The sequence below is a fragment of the Nicotiana sylvestris genome, chromosome 3 (assembly GCF_000393655.2).
Source record: "Nicotiana sylvestris chromosome 3, ASM39365v2, whole genome shotgun sequence".
Lineage (NCBI taxonomy): Eukaryota > Viridiplantae > Streptophyta > Magnoliopsida > Solanales > Solanaceae > Nicotiana > Nicotiana sylvestris.
The window spans coordinates 18,814,363-18,833,172 of NC_091059.1; the positions used below are offsets into that span (position 1 = coordinate 18,814,363).

The 18,810-nt window shown below is 36.1% G+C and overlaps 2 protein-coding genes across 2 annotated transcripts; both read right to left on the reverse strand.

Moving 5' to 3' along the window:
- Positions 1–351: 351 nt before the first annotated feature.
- On the reverse strand, positions 352–10,356 carry LOC104245786 (putative pentatricopeptide repeat-containing protein At3g13770, mitochondrial). The gene is given in 7 exon segments (XM_070170693.1): positions 352–1,460; positions 1,463–1,553; positions 1,555–2,644; positions 3,244–3,725; positions 4,446–4,737; positions 5,691–6,022; positions 6,974–10,356. Coding segments are annotated over 7 exon segments (2,967 nt in total). The 5' UTR covers positions 7,570–10,356; the 3' UTR covers positions 352–1,376.
- LOC104245787 (uncharacterized) lies at positions 9,762–10,388 on the reverse strand. Its single transcript, XM_009801455.2, has one exon. It carries the CDS (start codon positions 10,386–10,388, stop codon positions 9,762–9,764), a length of 627 nt encoding a protein of 208 aa, XP_009799757.2.
- Between the last annotated feature and the right edge of the window lie 8,422 nt (positions 10,389–18,810).

Sequence of the window (18,810 nt, forward strand, 5' to 3'; positions counted from 1 at the left end):
AATTTTGTTGGCTACCATTATCAACCCCCAACTACCCTTACTATCCAAGTTTTGTCGCTTATTAGGACATCTAGCAATATGGTCTAATATCTAGCCCACTTTTCCTAGTTGTCATGATATGAGTATTACAATACTAACAATCACCAAAGAAAACACCATTGATCATCACCAATCTAAAATGTTGTGCTTTAAAAGTCAATTTCTTATTTTTAGTTCCAATAACTTTGTTAGCTTGAGTCGCTCTTTGGCTCTCATCTTCAATGGGAAAAGTACTAGAAGATGAAACGATTGAATTTTCTTCATCTTGAGACTCCATACTTATCTATAAACACAAGAAAAGGGATTCAATAATGACAATCAAATTAACAACCTCATTCAACCATATAAGGAACTTCGACACAACCTCTGATTCAAATACACTTAATAATGACAATCAAATTAACAACAATCTATGCAAATGTAGAAAAATGTTACTTACTTGGAAACCAAAATATTAAAAATCTTTGAGTTAAGGCAGTCAACAAGAAATCAAAAAATGCAGGATTTCTTCCAAGTTCGTTCCTGAGATAAATACAAGATCAGCTTCACGTTTTTAGCAGCCAACTTCAGCTTCTGCTCAACAATTTGTTGGTTATATGTTTGTTGTTTGCATTTTGTGTATACCATGATAGTGAATGCATGTATAAATAATTTAATGGTTTAACCCAAAAAATTAAAGGGACACAAAAGAGATCCTAGATGATGAAAGCCTAACATCTCTCTTCAGAAATATTTTGGGTTCAAACAAGTTAGATTCGGATCACAAGCAAGAAAAATTTCTGTAATAATAGGAAAAAGAAGAACGAAATAGTAGAGTTAGACTATTACCGGCAAGACAGCGAGATGGCGAGATCAAAGGCAAAGAGGGACGGAGAAACCAGAGAGCAGAGAGAGAATGAGACTGTGAGAGCCGAGAACAGTGCAGCTGTAATAGGCAAAAATCTACGGAGACCAGAGAAACAGAGAAGGAAGTAGTAGGTCTAGATGTGTAGTTCAAAAGAAAGGGGTCTTAACCCACAACCGCTTTGCCCTCTCTGATTTTAAGAAAATTGTTTGAACCCACACCGCCCCTGCACCGCACCGCATTCATACTTCACCTCGCCTCACAAAGGTTTTAACCCGCACCACCCCATTTCCATCCCTAACGAAATGTTTTATCCCATCCTCCCATTGGGGAGAAAATTCAGCAAGACTGGAATTCTTTTACCAGTAGTCTCCATATGGATATACCCAATAAATCATCAAACTGAGCTGTGCCTCTTGCAACTGATTCTCCTTCACAGCTCTACCTTGGGAACATGGGTCAGCTCTGACAGCCAGCAGAGTTCCATGGATTTTCACTTGAATATGCTTTCTAAGGATGTGCAAAGTAGTTCATAAGCCAAAGCTAGTTGGCCTAGCAGAATTTTCTTTCTTTTTTTCACTTCTCATCCATATCAAACAAGACACACAACCTAAAATCAGGAATATAAGTACATTACCTGATCCGTACTGCTAATTCCACTACATTTTGCTATATCCTTCTCTGTTTCATGGATAAGATCAGGACCAATCCAACTTTTACCGGATTCCTTTACAATGGCCCGTTCGTTTATCATCTCTCTTACACTTCTTGCATCTTCCCACCTTCCTGCCGAAGCATACAAGTTCGAAAGGATCACATAAGTTCCAGAATTTTCTGGCTCTATCTCCAAAAGTTGTTTGGCTACAATTTCACCAATATCAACACATAGGTGAGCCCAGCAAGCACCTAAAAGTGAACCCAGAATTGCAGCAGTTGGTGGAAAAGGCATCTCTCTGATGAATTGGAAGGCCCTTTCTACTTGGCCAGCTCGACTTAGCAAATCAACCACACAACCATAGTGCTCAATGCTAACCTCGACCCTGTCTTTGCCAATACTTATTTCGTTGAAAATCTGTAAACATTTATCCTCCATTCCTCCGTGGCTGCAACCAGATAACACAGCCAAAAGAGTGATGCCATCAGGCTTGATCTTGTTTTCTTCTCTCATCATTTCAAAGAGCTCAACTACCTCTTTTCCCATCCCATGTTTACTGTAACCAACAAGCATGGCATTCCAGGAGCTCACAGTTTTTTCAGACATTTGATTGAATACCCTCCGTGAATAAGCGAGGTTTCCACACTTTGAGTACATATCAACGAGAGAATTCTGAAGCACCGCGTAGAAGGGTAGTTCCAATCGAATAATATGGGCATGCAATTGTCTACCTAGTTCCACTGCAGCAAGTCCAGATAAGGCTGTTAATACACTAGCATATGTAACATAGTTGGAAGACATTCCCTCTGCTTGTAACTTGCGGAAAAGCTCTAGTGCCTCTTCATCTAGTCCCTGTTGAGCGTAGCCTGAGATTATAGCAGTGCAAGAGACAGCATCTCTTTCTGGCAGGCGTTCAAAAACATCTCGAGCATCATGGACTTTGCCAGCTTTGGCATACATATCAAGGAGTGAGCTTCCCACATATATATGCAATTCAAAAGGGCTCTTGACCACAAGACAATGGACTTGTCTCCCAAAATGAAACCCAACGGCACCAATACATGATGTAAGCACGGTTGCAAATGTAAACTCATTTGGCTCAGTACCTGCAAACTTTTCTGGTTATGATCTACTCAAAGGAGGAAAAAAAAAGGTTACTCAGTAAATGAAGCTGTAAAGAGTGAACCTAATGGTTTACCTTACTTTCTAACCTTAAGAAATACAATAAAATGCAAGTAATTGTTTAAAATCATCTTACAAGACCAACTGAATAATTCTAAGGAAGAAAGAACTTTTTAAAACTTGACCCCTTTACTAAGAAATTCTGAAGTTATTTAGGCAACTAATAGACATCAACTTATTGTCATTGAAGAGGATAACAAAATCGAATTATTCCTATTATCTCATCACAAGTTTCATTTAAATTTAAGTGCTGGCCTCTCTCTCATTCATTACCAATATTGCTACCAGTTTCTAAAATAAAAGGTAAACACAAAAGGAGACAATACCTACATATCCACTCTTCCTTTTTCTTTTGAATCAACCAACACCAAGCCTCGTTCTTACCAGTATTAACATGTTAACATTTCATAGTTGTCTTTTTAGCTAGATGGTACAAAATTCAAAGGTGCAAAAGTGTGTTTGATACGAAAATATATTGGTAAATTTGTAAATTTGTAAGTACTTTTCAAAGCAATAGAAGTACCTGATCTCAACATCTGAACAAAAAGATGGAGAGCTTCAGAGACATACCCTTTCTGAGAATACCCAGAAATAAGAGCAGTCCAAGAAACAACATTTCTCTCAGGCATTTCATCAAACACCCACCTAGCATCATCTAAAAGCTCACATTTTATGTAGAAAACGATCAGCCTTGTCCTGAGGTACACTGGAGGTTGATAATGGGTTTTGATCATGTGGGTATGTACCCTTTGGCCTTCTCTTATAGCCCTTTGGTTTATACATTGGTTTAACAGAGTATCGTATTCCTTGAATTTCACTTCAAGGCCTTGTTTGGCCATCTCAAATAAGGCTTCTGAGAGGAGACCATTGGAGCTTAGAGCTACTAGAGTTGAAGTACTTGACGGACATGAGCAGAAAAATGTTGGTGTCTGGTGGTAAATAAATGGTTTTTTCATTATGGATGAAAATACATGCTTAATTGTACAGAAAAATAGAGTTGTTTTTCTCACCATGTTTTTGCTACTGCTAGCGCTAGGGAAGGTAGGAGCCACGAGGTAACTTTTATTCAAAAACCCCTAAACTTCCAAGTCTGGTTGCACTTTATATTATGCATATTAATATTATCGTTTTTACCACACCAAAAAAGGGAAAATTGTACTGTGATATTTTTTGTTTTGAGTCTTTTTATGTACTCGGACATCTAAGTCATTTTCTAAAGAAAAAGTACTCTTCAGTAATTATTTTAATTAAAATATCTGAAATTAAAAAACGAAAAGATAAGTAAATGGTAGAGGTCAGCTTAACGTAATCCGAAAACACGAAGTTAACAGATTTGGGCTGTGCTCGTGCATGCCACTTTAAATACTTCTCTTTTTTCAACATCAACTTAAACATTAATGCCACTTTGTAAAGTGTCCTTGGTCCAATATTTTTGTGTCACACCAATATAACATTCTCAAGTAGTAATATCTTTATATCACACCAATATCTCTATTCTACGTAGAAAGAATGTGAGAAAGCAAATGCTAAGAGGTACAACGAGGAGCAGCCCTTCAATTGGGGAAGATCCAAATCAACATCACTTTGCATTCATTATGAGCACATAAATCATTTGAGTTTTTAAGGGATGGGCTTTTTGCTGCTTTATTTTTCTGAAGAACAAATTTTACTCGCTGCAACCTAATCAACCCTCATTGTTGGTAAGATCTGGAGTAGAAATTGAGCATAGAAATGTTATTTACAGTCGATGGCCTGAAATCCAAAGGATTATTCCACCTCATTGATTCATCATTAGACCATTTCATGACTACATTTTCGAAAACCAAACCATCGATATGCTCCATCATGAATCCAGCAGTTTGGTGTTTTACAAGTTCTTGGCATCCTGGCCTGTAATCCACCCAACCATCTGGATATTTTGTCCATCTCTTGTATGTTAGGTTCATGTTTATGAACTTCAGATTGCTCAGGACTCCACCTCCCGACCCCGATAAAAAGATGCCGTTTTCAGAAGTTGATGTGATATTGACAAATAGCAAATTGGAGATGGAACCTGCTTTTGAAGTTGCATCTCTTGGACAGGTTGTTACATAAATAGGCTCTGCTCTTCCCCACCACGATGGGTGGTAATATCTTGTGCTGATGTTTATGTTTGAGAAGGTGATGTCGCTAACATTTCCTGCTCGGCAAATAATCAATTAAGACAATGCAATACTGAAATTTGAGAAAGCAAGATAGGGAAATAGAGGGATAAATGCATGAGAGAAACATAACAATCTTTAGACTGAGCTAAAGAGTTGGTCATTTATTTTGCAAGATCAAAGAAAAGGGTAAAAGTCTCCTGAGCCGAGGGTCTGTCGGAAACAGTTTCTCTACCTTCACAAGGTAGGGAATAAGACTGCGTATACACTACCTTCCTCAGACCCCAATTGTGGATTACACTGGGTTTGTTGTTGTTGTTGTAAAAAAAGGGTAAAAGGCAAAGGTTTAACAGCATTGTTAATTTTATGTTCAGGTACGTAGGACAATCATTTCAAGTATGTCGAACAAACAATTAAATACAAGAAAAATAAGAGCTTAACTGAACTAGGCTTGTATTTGATACAAACCAAACCAATTTGATCAACTACTCTCTAGTAAGGTTAAGCAGTCAAATCATCTAAGTTGCAATTTAAGTATTTTAGTTGCACTAAGCTGTTTGACATTGCCATGACTAGTTTCTGGCAACTATAACAAGAATTCAAGGAATTAAGTTGGCACAACATTGAGGCTTGTACCTATCAAACCAAAATGGAACGATTAAAGCATCAGAACACTAGGAAGGTTTAAGTTGTAATTCTGCTTCTACTGCATGAATAATAGTATGTGCTCATGAAATGCAAGTGTGAAACACGGATCAAATACACATGTAAATTTTTTATTTAAATGTATTGACTGTCATTCTAGCAGAAAAGAACCAAAGGTGAATACCTCCATCTCGAATTTGCAGGGCGAGGCCTCTATGAGATTCAGATATTGTAATATTGTCAAATAAGAAATTCTTGAATGTGTAAAAGCTAGCGCTTCCAAGTTTGATGGCAGAAGATTTTGTTCGAATCCAGCAGTTTGTTGCTGTGAGGTTGTGGACAGGTCCAGTTGATGACTTTGGACAGATAGCATCATCTCCTGTGTTTATGTTGCATCTGGTGATGACCGTATTGTTAGAGTCTTCTATGTCTATCCCATCGTTGTTAGGTGAATTGAAGTCCCCATATATCGTTACATCACTGATTGATGTGTTATCACTTCGTACAAGATGCAAACTGCAACATCACACCATTAATTGGCTTCTTGAAATAAATTCAGAACAGTGAAAGGGATAGAGAATGAAGTTTAAAAACAACAAATTTTATAAGATTGACCTCTAGGGGGAAGAAAAAGAAGATTAAGGTTGATATCATGCAACATAAACTTATATCCATCATCAACCCTTGACTAAACTGGTCATTTTGTGAGAACAAGCTAAATCTTTAATCTGTTCTCACTAATAGCTAGTGTAATTGATAATTCTGGACATGAGAACGGGTCAATTAAGATATACTATCGAATAAAGTACAAGATTGAAATCCTCTTTTTATCACCCTCTCCATTACAATTAATAAGAAACTCTTTCTATTTTGAAATTCTAAACATTGACACAATTTTATTTTTATACAACTTTCAATAATTTAAATTCATTAAATACATGCTTTAACTTTGATGTTATATTTGCTGTCTTTTCAGCCGCTATTTTAATATTCTCTTCATCAACACTAATACTATATTATAAAAGTTAAATTAATATCTTAAACTTTATATCCAATCAAACACAATCACCTAAAATGAAAGAGATGTTGTAAAATGCAACTTGAATTTTGGCTATAAATTAAAGAGAAAAACGTCTATTTTATTTGGACAAATACATCAGGAGTTTAATTTTGTCCTCTGAAACAACAAGAAATCCATTATATTTTTGCATGTAAGGTCCGGAAAGGATAGTTAAGCAGACATTACCTGTACCTAATGAAGGTAGAGAGAATTTTACAATAAATTTTATCCTCTGATATTATAATTTTATTAAAGAACTGACATAACTATAAACTTGTTAAAATTATGAAGTAACAAGTTAACCCAAAAGAGAAAAGTTCCTATTTACAAAAATAAATAAATTACAATACTAAACTTTTTCGCTAGGAAGCAACTTTAGCCCGGCCAAAAGTGTTAAGAGCACGCACCACCAATAAGCAGGCTCGATGAGTCTGACATCGGAGATTTCAATATTCCGGCAGCCAATGAACCCTACCAACCTCGGCCTGCACTCATCCCCAAGGCAAGCTCCGGTGTGATTCCAGCTCACCATCACATTTTTCTTCTTATCAAATCTCTGCACAAACTTCAATCCCTGTCCGTTGATTTCTCCACCTCCGGTAATCCCTACATCCACCGCATCCTCCGCCAGTACTACGTACCACTTGCTCTGCTCCTTCGGATAATCCTCCAATTTCGTCCCTCCCAAAATCGTCGCCTTCTTATGTATATCCAATACGACGCCTGATTTCAGGAATATTGTCGCCGTTAAGTAATTTCCCGGCGGGAAGATGACGTGGCATTGACGGCGGTGTTTGGAAACCACGGCTGAGCATGTGTTTATGGCTTTCTGGATTGGAACGGTGTCGTAGTGTATGCCGTCGCCGGCGGCGCCACATTTGGCGACGGAGATGGATAGGGGGTCAGGTTTTGATTGGAGGATGGAGAGTTGTGACGTGGAAGAGTATGATTGGGTAGTGAAAGATAAAGTGAGAAGTGAGAGGAGTAATTGAACCTGAAACATTTGTGCTTGTTGGAGAATGAAAATGAATTATTTGATCGGAAAATGGCAAAAAGGAAATGAAGATTTTTAGTGTTGAGCCATTGACTACGAAATTGGATTACTTGTTTCTCTTTTTTTAGTGTTTTCTTGGATAAGATTTGATTAATTAATTATTTGTTACCGATATTAAAATATAATATTTGATAGTTTGATGACCACCTAGTCTCGTGAGTCTATTCGAATGAGATTTATAATGTTGATTATTAATGTTGTACGATTCCTTAATGAAAGTTAGTCAATGTTGCCATTTTGGATTTTCTTTTTGCGTGCCGTGAGATCTGATCTCTTTATTCTATCGAGATAGAGCCGTATTATATATCTCAAATTATTTGTACAAAATTGATTATTTTTTTTCCTTTTTTACCATTAGTAATAATTGTTCTTGAAGATGAAGATAACACATAAAGAGGTCGTTTGGTATGAGGTATAAGAAGGTATAAGGGTGGTATAAACATTTAATACCACTTTAATACTCTGTTTGGTTAGCAAACCAGGTATAAGTTATCCTGGTGTTAATTTTAATACTGGAATAACTTATACCTTATAGAAGGTGGGGTAATTAGCACCGGTATAACTTATACCTTCTTTTTAGAAATTATGCAATTGTCATTCTTAATACAATATACCAAACAATGAATAAACAACAATCCCAGCATAACTTATCCCAATATAACTTATACCGACATAACTTACACCGGTATAAATCGTATTCCAACCAAACGACCCCAAATAGAATAAATATTCAATGAATAGTGATTATATCTTATGACATAAATAAGGATATAATAGTCCAATCCCTTTCCTAAATAATATTTCTTAAGAGACGTGTAGAAGAGAAACACGACACATAATATGAGACGGAAGGAGTATTATTCTTTTTTCAATTTACTTTTTTTGCCTTTTAACTATGGTCATATGTAGGAGTGTTCATAGTTCGGTTTGGATCGGTTTTTCCCTTAAAAAAAATCAAACCAAGTAAGTCGATTTTTCAAATATTATAACCAAACCAAACCAACTAAATTAGTTTTTTCTCGATTCGGTGTATGTCGGATTTTCGGTTATTTATCGATTTTTTCTTATCAAGAGGTTGTGAGTTTGAGTCTCCCCAAGAGCAAGGTGGGAAGTTCTTGGAGGGAAGGATGTCGGGGGTCTATTTGGAAACAGCCTCTCTACCCCAAGATAGGGGTAAGGTCTGCATACACACTACCCTCCCCAGACCCCACTAAGTGGGATTATACTGGGTGGTTGTTGTTGTTGTTTTCTTAAATATAAGACATACATTACCAAACACATATTCCGACGACTACATTTTCAACATAACACTATCAAGTCAATTGTCCTTTAAGAAATCTATCGTTTACAACATATATTGATAATAATTGAATCAAATAGTGATGAATAATTTAAGGACTCAATTAAAAATAGATTATTTTTAACATAAAATGGATTCTTACACTTAACAAAAGAAAACTACCGATCAAACTAGAATGTAAAGGCAAAAAATTGTACTAAAAGTGCAAACGATTAACATTTACCATAAAATTTTAGAAATTTTGTACAAAAATATACATATATATATATAGGTGTAATGACAAATTTGAAATAACTATTCGATAGGCGGTTTGGTTCGATTTTTTTTAGTTATTTTTTTATTAAAATCAAAACCAAACCAAATTTGATTAATTTTTAAAATTCAAAATCAAAACCAAGCCAAAAAGTGTCAGTTTTTTGGTCGGTTTGATTTGGTTTTTGGTTTGGGTCGATTTTTCGGGTTTTTATAAACACCCCTAGACTCATATGCATGATAGTAAAATTTATTCTTTTCCTTTCTCTTTTTTCTTTAGGATATATAGCTCCGGAAAAAACTTAACCGTGCACAGTATCCTCTCCATTAATTTTATGTCCAGTATTTGTCAAAAATAAACACTTAACATTCTAATAAAATGAAAATAACATTCAAACTAATATTTTGTGAGATTTCCATAATAAATACATAATGTAAGTATTTGATTTCAAAATATAATAGGCATATTTACAAATTAGTGAAGTGTTGAGTGTAATTTACAAAAAATGGAGCACTTAGAAAGCTATAACAATTATTGATGCAAGGAAGGATAAGTTCCCTTTCAAAAAGATAATGAGTTGCTGTTTTACTACGAAAGAAAGAAAGTTAAAGGCACGCACCACCAAAGAGCAGGCTCGATGAGTCTGACATCGGAGATATCAATATTCCGGCAGCCGATAAACCCTACCAACCTCGGCCTGCACTCATCCCCAAGGCAAGCTCCGGTGTGGTTCCAGCTCACCATTACATTTTTCTTGTCATCAAATCTCTGCACAAACTTCAATCCCTGTCCGTTGATTTCTCCACCTCCGGTAATCCCTACATCCGCCGCATCCTCCGCTAGTACTACATACCACCTGTTCCGCTCGTTCGGGTAATCCTCCAATCTCGGTCCTCCTAAAATTGTCGCATTCCGGTGAATATCCAGGAAGACACCGGATTTCAGGAATATTGTCGCCGTTAAGTATTTCCCCGGGGGGAAGATGACGTGGCATTGACGCTGGTGTGTGAAAACGGCTCCTGAGCATGCGTTTATGGCTTTCTGGATTGGAACTGTGTCGTAGTGTGTGCCGTCGCCGGCGGCGCCGAATTTGGTGACGGAGATGGATAGGGAGTTGGGTTTTGATGGGAGGATGGAGAGTCCTGACGTGGAAGAATATGACTGGGTACTGAAAGATAAAGTGAGAAGTGAGAGGAGTAATTGAAGTTGAAACATTTTGTGTTTATTGGAGAATGAAAATGAAATGATTTGATCTGAAAATGGAATGAACAAGTGGAGTGATTGACTACGATTATATGTATTTTGAGTTTATTATTTAAATGCCCATTTAATTATGTAAAATTATTGAATAAAGTTATGTTTTTTTTGCTTATATAAAAAATCATTTAATTATAACTATAGCAGTTAAAATGTCATTCAACCAAATTTCGCAATATATTTTGCGGCAAATATCTATATTATATTAAAAGGAGGATAGTGAAGCATGATGTTAAGCCAAGTGATATGTTGAGAAAATGTCACTTGGCACTTTTAAGACATAATCTAAAAATATTTTAGACAAATCTAATAAAGATTAAGACAAGATTTGATCAAATTTAATTTACATAGTTATTAGATTGTCTTTGACTACATATCATTTTAATTTGGTTATGTAAGGAAACAATGATTTAGTTTGAGTTATCAAAAAAAAGTTATCGACCCATATAATTTTCGCATAAAATAAAGCAAGTAAATACTTAATACTCAAAATAATATTTATAAGTTTAAACACTATAAATGAATATTAAAAATAAATGGAAATTTTATTTTAATAGAAAGAAAGCTCATATTCATCTATATATAATATGTTATAACGGAAATAGCGAACAAAGGTATGAAGTAAGTAGCAAGCTAAAAAAAAGTCACATAAATAGTGTGACAATATTAAGCAATGGATAACGCAATAACTCTATTAAATTTTGCCTCCAAAATCTAGGATTTAAGATAAAGATATTTATAAAATTAATTACAGTTAAAAAAATAGATCATAAAATTTAAAAATAAAATTAAAACTCAACATTTTCGATTGAAAATAAAGGAGAACGGAAATTTAAGCTTGAAATAACTACATATGCAATAAGATATATGTTTTAGATTTATGTAAGTAATAATAATAATAATAATAATAATAATAATAATAATAATAATAATAATAATAATAATAATAATAATAATCTATATCTATATTATATTAAAAGGAGGATAGTGAAGTATGAAAGTAAGTCAAGTGGTGTATTGAGAAAATGACACTTGACACTTTTAAGACAAAATTTACATATATTTAAGACAAATAATCCATATCTAAATCTATATCTATCATATATACATTTCCTATACATATGTAATTGTACCTTTTTATTTGAATTAATATGCTTGATTTTTGGCATTCATTATCAATTTTTCTTAGTTAAAATCCGGCCATTGCGTTTATTAATTTAAGTTAGAATTATGATTTGTTCAAATATTTTATTTTGAAACATTGACTATCACGTTGCTTAAAAGTATTTGACCAAAGATATAAAGAAAATGAACTAAAGATATATATTCACATTAAAACGAGGTAGGTGATATATAAATTTTTTGTGTAATTTGAATTTTCAAACATACATTGTATAAAAAAAAGTTCCTTATAATATCTTTCCACAATTTTATTTACCGTGTTACAAAAAAAAAAGTTAAATAGTAAGATTTATTTGAATTTGAAATCAGAAAGTATTTTTGAGTTATGACGAGAACAATTATACATTTTTATAATAGCACGTATCTCAAATTTTAATAGATAAAGCCAAAAACCAAAAATATTAGGTAATAAAAAATTCAAAGCAAAAAATTACAATTTTAAGAGATTATTTAGTATGATAATATTTATGTTTAAAGTTAAATATATTATATTAATGATAAAAGAAAAGAATAATTTAATTGCTATGGCGTACAATAAGAAAATATCAGATATTAAAAAACTGATAGATTTATAACAAATAAATAGAACTTCGGTTTATACTTTGGACCAATTTGAAATCACAATTTAGTATAAAATGTAATATTATGACTATAGAAGAATTCTAAATGGGAAAAATTAATTAAGATATCACATAAAATGTACAAAAGGTGGACAAAAATAGTATGAGGATATTATACTTTGACTTGATTTAAAAATGAAATAAAGTAACAAAATAATACACAAAATATTATTGATAAATTTAAATTATATAAAAACCTATGAAAACTTAAATTTTTGTAGTAATAAAAATCTATTTTATCTATTTAATATTAAAAAATAATAATACATAACAAGAATTTACTGTGCAAGCTAATAAAAATTATATCGCAATGTAACAATTCTAAGTAAAAATAATGTAAGAAGAAGGACAAGACTTATTTGAATTTGAGATGACAAAACCTTTTTTGAATTATGATAAATATATATATTGGAATCTTAACAGACAAAGTCAAAAAATAAAAAATATCAAATATTGAAAAATTTCCAATCAAAATAGTAAATTTTAAATATATCCTATATAAAATATTGTTGATAAACTATTCAAGAACTGTGATCAATTAAATTTTCGGAATTACTAAAAAAATAATAATTAATAACATTAAGTCAATATCCAAGCTCCTAAAAAATTACGTCGCAATATAACAACTGTAAGTGAGAATAATATCATAATAATAAACAAGTAACAAAAGGACAAAAGTTTTAAAAAATTAAATATAAAAATATAGAATGATAAGACCTATTTGCATTTGAGGTGAAAATGTATTTTTTGAATTGTGGTGAGAAAAGTCATATATACAATGGATAATAGCATGTATCTTAATCTTAATAGACAAAGTAAAAATCAAAAATATCAAATACTGAAAAACTTCAAGCAGAAGAGTAGATATTAAGTAAAATATGTGAATTTATCTTATAAGAAAGTAAATTAAATATAAAACCCATAATTTGAAATTTATGTTAAACATAAAAGAGAGTGGAAATTTTTTATTTGCTTATTGCATATAGTATAATAATAATTATTATTAAACAAAAAAAAAACTTAATAGTAAAGAACACATTCAAATTCATAATTAGTACTGCATATTTGTTGATATTTATAATTTGAATTTGTTTTAAAAAAAATTAATAACTTTAGACTTTTGAAGATGAACAGTACAATAAAAGTTTCAAGAAAAATTTTAGGAGTAAGAAAAATATATATCTGTGTTATATTAATAGGCGAGCAATTGAAAAAAAAATTAAGTAAAGTGACAAGCTAATAAAACGTAATGAAATAATACTAAATATAGTAGATTATGTAATAAAGAAAAATAATGAACTGAAAAGCTATTTGTTATTATATGAATCTTTTTATAATTTCATAAGATTCTTTTATTGTTATGTTTCATTGGGTAACAAGAAGATAGTTAGAATTTAATTCAAGCAATATGATAGAATGTGCTCAAACAAATTAGATCACATAACATAATTTAAATTCTGTAATATTCTTCGCGCATCGCGCAGGTACTAATACTAGTTTACTTTAGAAAGAATTACAAGAAAATACATATAATTTCACACCATAATAAAAAATAGCTCATGTTTTTAAGTTTTACCCCACCTAGCCCATATTGTACGTATTTTAAAAACATTAGCTCTTGCAAATTAAATAGTTGTGTTCTTATAATCATTGCTTCTAAAAGTTATGAAGTTAAATCTGTGTTCTCACAATGACACAATCATTGATTTCACTCTCTTCTTCTCACTGTCACGACCCGGATTTCCCACCATCGGGTGTCGTGATGGCGCCTACTATCGGAGCTAGGCAAGCCAAATATTTAAAACACATTTCCTGCTTTCTTTCAAACAATATAATAAACGAGACAAAATCTAAGCGGAAGACTTTAAATCTAAAGCAACTGAAAACCAAAAGTGCGGAAGTTTAATACACATCACTACCCAAGGTCTGGTGTCACTAGCTCACGGACTACTACAGAGTACTACAACCAATGTCTGAAAGGAAATACATCATGTTTGTCTGATACAAGATGAACAAACGAAAAATATGGAAAGGGACTTCGGCCTGCGAACGCCAGCTAGGCTACCTCGAGAGTCCCTAGACTGAAGATAGCTCCCAGAAGTCCTACTGCTGCGGTCCGTAAGCTGCTCCCTGATCAGTGCACCAAAAATGCACAGAGTGTAGCATCAGCACAACACGATCCCATAATATCATATATAAGTGGACGGCGTGCCACACGATCCCATAATATCATATATAAGTGGACGGCGTGCCACACGATCCCATAATATCATATATAAGTGGACGGCGTGCCACACGATCCCATAATATCATATATAAGTGGACGGCGTGCCACACGATCCCATAATATCATATATAAGTGGACGGCGTGCCACACGATCCCATAATATCATATATAAGTGGACGGCGTGCCACACGATCCCATAATATCATATATAAGTGGACGGCGTGCCACACGATCCCATAATATCATATATAAGTGGACGGCGTGCCACACGATCCCATAATATCATATATAAGTGGACGGCATGCCACACGATCCCATAATATCATATATAAGTGGACGGCGTGCCACACGATCCCATAATATCATATTAAAGTGGACGGCGTGCCACACGATCCCATAATATCATATATAAGTGGACGGCGTGCCACACGATCCCATAATATCATATATAAGTGGACGGCGTGCCACACGATCCCAAAATATAGTTCATAATATCTGACTTCATATAGTAGACCCCTTCAGGGGAGAATAACAACTCAATACCTTTAACCCGGCAAGGGTACAACTAACAGCCCAAAATATCCCGACAAGGGAGAATATATATATCAGTCTACACATCCCGGCAAGGGAGTATTCACAACACATTCTCCTTTTAAATCATTCTTCCTCAACCGTTCACATTATATGAAACTTATCAAATAAACAAGGAGCTTGTGTCACATTATTCGAATTAAAAGCAATCAAGACTCACGGTCATGCTAGACTCCGGTGCATAGATAACCGTCACCATGCCTATACACCGTACTCCACATTAGCAAGTAGCAAATATCATCCTAATCCTATTCCCTCAAGCCAAAGTTAGAACAAACACTTACCTCGAATGCTCCAAACTCAACTCACGCTTCTAGTATAGCTTTACCTCTTGATTCCACCACCAATCCGCTCGAATCTAGTCATAAGTTACTTAATCACATTAATAATTACTAAATGAATCATCCCCAATGCATGAAAATAGATTTTTCAAGGTTTTTCCCAAAAAGGTCAAAAATACCCCCGGACCCACGTGGTCGAAACTCGAGGTTCGGACCAAAACCCGGTTACCCATTCCCCCATGAATCCCAATATATGATTTGTTTTTAAATCGGACCCCAAATTGAGGTCCAACTTCTCAATTTGTAGAAAACCTAGGTTCTACCCAAAACACCCAATTTTCCCCATGAAAATCTTTGATTTGAAGTTGAAATTATGTTAAAAGATGTTAAGGAATAAAGAAATTAAGTTAGAAATCACTTACCAATCGTTTTGGAGAAAAAAAGTTGTTTGGAAAATCGCCTCTTAGGTTTTGGGTTTTTGAAAAGTGAAAAATGACTGAGATTTTCCGAACTTGTATACCTTTCTGGGGACCTGGCGCGGACTGCACAAAAATGCATCGCGGCTCCAGCGCGGACCGCGCGGAAATGGCCGCGGCCGCGCTAGTGTCTGCAACACCTGAACCTGCATTTTCTTAAGTCCAAGACCTCCCGGGCCCCATTCAAAACTCACCCGAGCCCTCGGGGCTCCAAACCAAACATGCACACAACCTTAAAAACATCTTACGGACTTACTCGTGCGATCAAATCGCCAAAATAACATCATATACATAGGATCAAGCCTCAAACACATGATTTTCTTTCTTCAACTTTCATAACTCAAACTCTCCATTTTTAGTCCGAAACACGTCATATGACGTCCGTTTTTAGCCAAACTTTACAGATAGTGCTTAACACATATTTAAGACTTGTACCGGGCGTCGGAACCAAAATACGAGCCCGATACCTATATTTTCTAACTCCTTTTCATTTCAAATTTTCATATCAAATTTCAGAAAAATAATTTCTTTCAAAAATTCATTTCTCGGGCTTGGGACCTCAGAATTTGATTCCGGGCACACGCCCAAGTCCCATATTTTTCTACGAACCCTCCGGAACCGTCGAATCACAGGTCCGGGTCCGTTTACCCAAAATGTTGACCGAAGTCAACATTATGCATATTAATACCAAAATTCATCAAATGTTTCATATAATTCACATATTCTAACATAAAACTTTCCGGCTACACGCCCGAACTGCGCACGCCAATCGAGGCAACTAAAAGCGAGGTTTTCAAGGTCTCGGGAGCACGGAACAAGGAAGAATTACGGTGATGACCCCTTGGGTCGTCACATTCTCCACCTCTAAAACAACCGTTCGTCCTCGAACGGAAAAAAGAAAGAAGTACCCGAGTCGGGAAATAAATGAGGATAACGGCTCCGCATATCGGACTCGGACTCCCAGGTCGATGCCTCAGGAGGCTGACCTCTCCACTGAACACGCACCGAAGGAAAACTCTTCGACCTCAACTGTCGAACCTGCCGGTCTAGAATAGCCGCCGGCTCCTCCTCATATGACAGATCCTTGTCCAATTGGACATTGCTGAAATCCAACACGTGCGATGGATCTCCGCGATACTTTAGGAGCATAGACACATGAAACACGGGATGCACAGCTGACAAGCTAGGTGGCAAGGCAAGTCTATAAGCCACCTCTCCCACACGATCAAGAATCTCAAACGGACCGATGAACCTAGGGATGAGCTTGCCCTTCTTCCCAAATCTCATCACGCCCTTCATAGGCGATACACGGAGCAATACCCGCTCACCGACCATGAAAACAATATCTCTGACCTTGCGGTCTGCATAACTCTTATGTCTGGACTGAGCTGTACGAAGTCTATCCTAAATAATCCTGACCTTGTCCAAGGCTTCCTGAACCAGATCCGTACCCAATAATCGAGCCTCTCCCGGCTCAAACCATCCAACTGGAGACCGACATCGCCTACCATACAACGCCTCGTACGGAGCCATCTGAATGCTGGACTGGTAGCTGTTGTTGTAGGCAAACTCTGCTAAAGGCAAAAACTGGTCCCACGAGCCTCCAAAATCAATGACACAGGCTCGGAGCATGTCCTCAAGAATCTGAATAGTCCTCTCGGACTGACCGTCCGTGTGGGGATAAAATGTTGTACTCAACTCAACCTGGGTGCCCAACTCTCGCTGAACCGCTCTCCAGAAATGCGAGGTAAACTGCGTACCCCGATCCGAAATGATAGATAGCGGCACCCCATGAAGGCGAACAATCTCCCTGATATAAATCTCGGCTAACCTTTCGGACGAATAGGTGGCTGCAACAGGAACAAAATGCGCTGACTTGGTCAGCCTATCAACAATGACCCAAACTGCATCAAACTTTTTCCGAGTCATCGGGAGTCCAGTAACGAAATCCATCGTAATCCTCTCCCACTTCCACTCGGGAAGTGCAATCCTCTGAAATAGACCACCGGTTCTTTGATGCTCGTACTTAACCTGCTGACAATTCAAAAACCGAGCCACGTACGCAATGATGTCTTTCTTCATCTTACGCCACCAATAGTGCTGCCTCAGATCCTGATACATCTTCGCGGTGCCCGGGTGAATAGAATACCGAGAACTGTGGGCCTCCGCTAAGATCAACTCTCGAATCCCATCAACATTGGGCACACAAACTCGCCCCTGCAATCTCAATACACCATCATCATCTAAGGTTACTTTCTTGGCACCTCCACGCTGCACCGTGTCTCTCAAGACACACAAATGGGGATCCTCAAACTGCCGCTCGCGGATACGCTCTAATAGTGAGGAACGAGCAACCGTGCAAGCTAACACTTTGCTAGGCTCAGAAATATCCAACCTCACAAGACGATTGACCAAGGCCTGAACATCCAAAGCAAGCGATCTCTGGCTGACTGGAATATAAGCAAGACTACCCATGCTGGCGGACTTCCTGCTCAATGCATCGGCCACCACATTGGCCTTCCTCGGGTGGTATAAGATAGTAACATCATAATCCTTTAGCAACTCTAACCACCTCCTATGCCTCAAATTCAACTCTTTATGCTTGAACAGATACTGAAGACTCTTGTGATCAGTGTAAACCTCACACGTCACGCCATATAAGTAATGCCTCCAAATCTTCAAGGCATGAACAATGGCTGCCAACTCGAGATCATGAACCGGATAATTCTTCTCGTGGATCTTCAACTACCTCGAAGCATAGGCAATGACTTTGCCTTCCTACATCAACACTGCACCAAGCCCAATACGAGACGCATCACAATAGACCGTATATGGCCCTGAACATGTGGGCAAAACCAATACCGGTGTCGTAGTCAGAGCCGTCTTGAGCTTCTGAAAGCTCGCCTCACACTCGTCCGACCACCTGAACTGGACACCCTTCTGGGTCAATTTGGTCATAGGGGCTGCAATGGATGAAAACCCCTCCACGAACCGACGGTAGTA

What these genes read in the sequence shown, in the direction of transcription:
- LOC104245787 (XM_009801455.2), bottom strand. Translation starts at nt 10,388, where the DNA reads ATGTTTCAACTTCAATTACTCCTCTCACTTCTCACTTTATCTTTCAGT.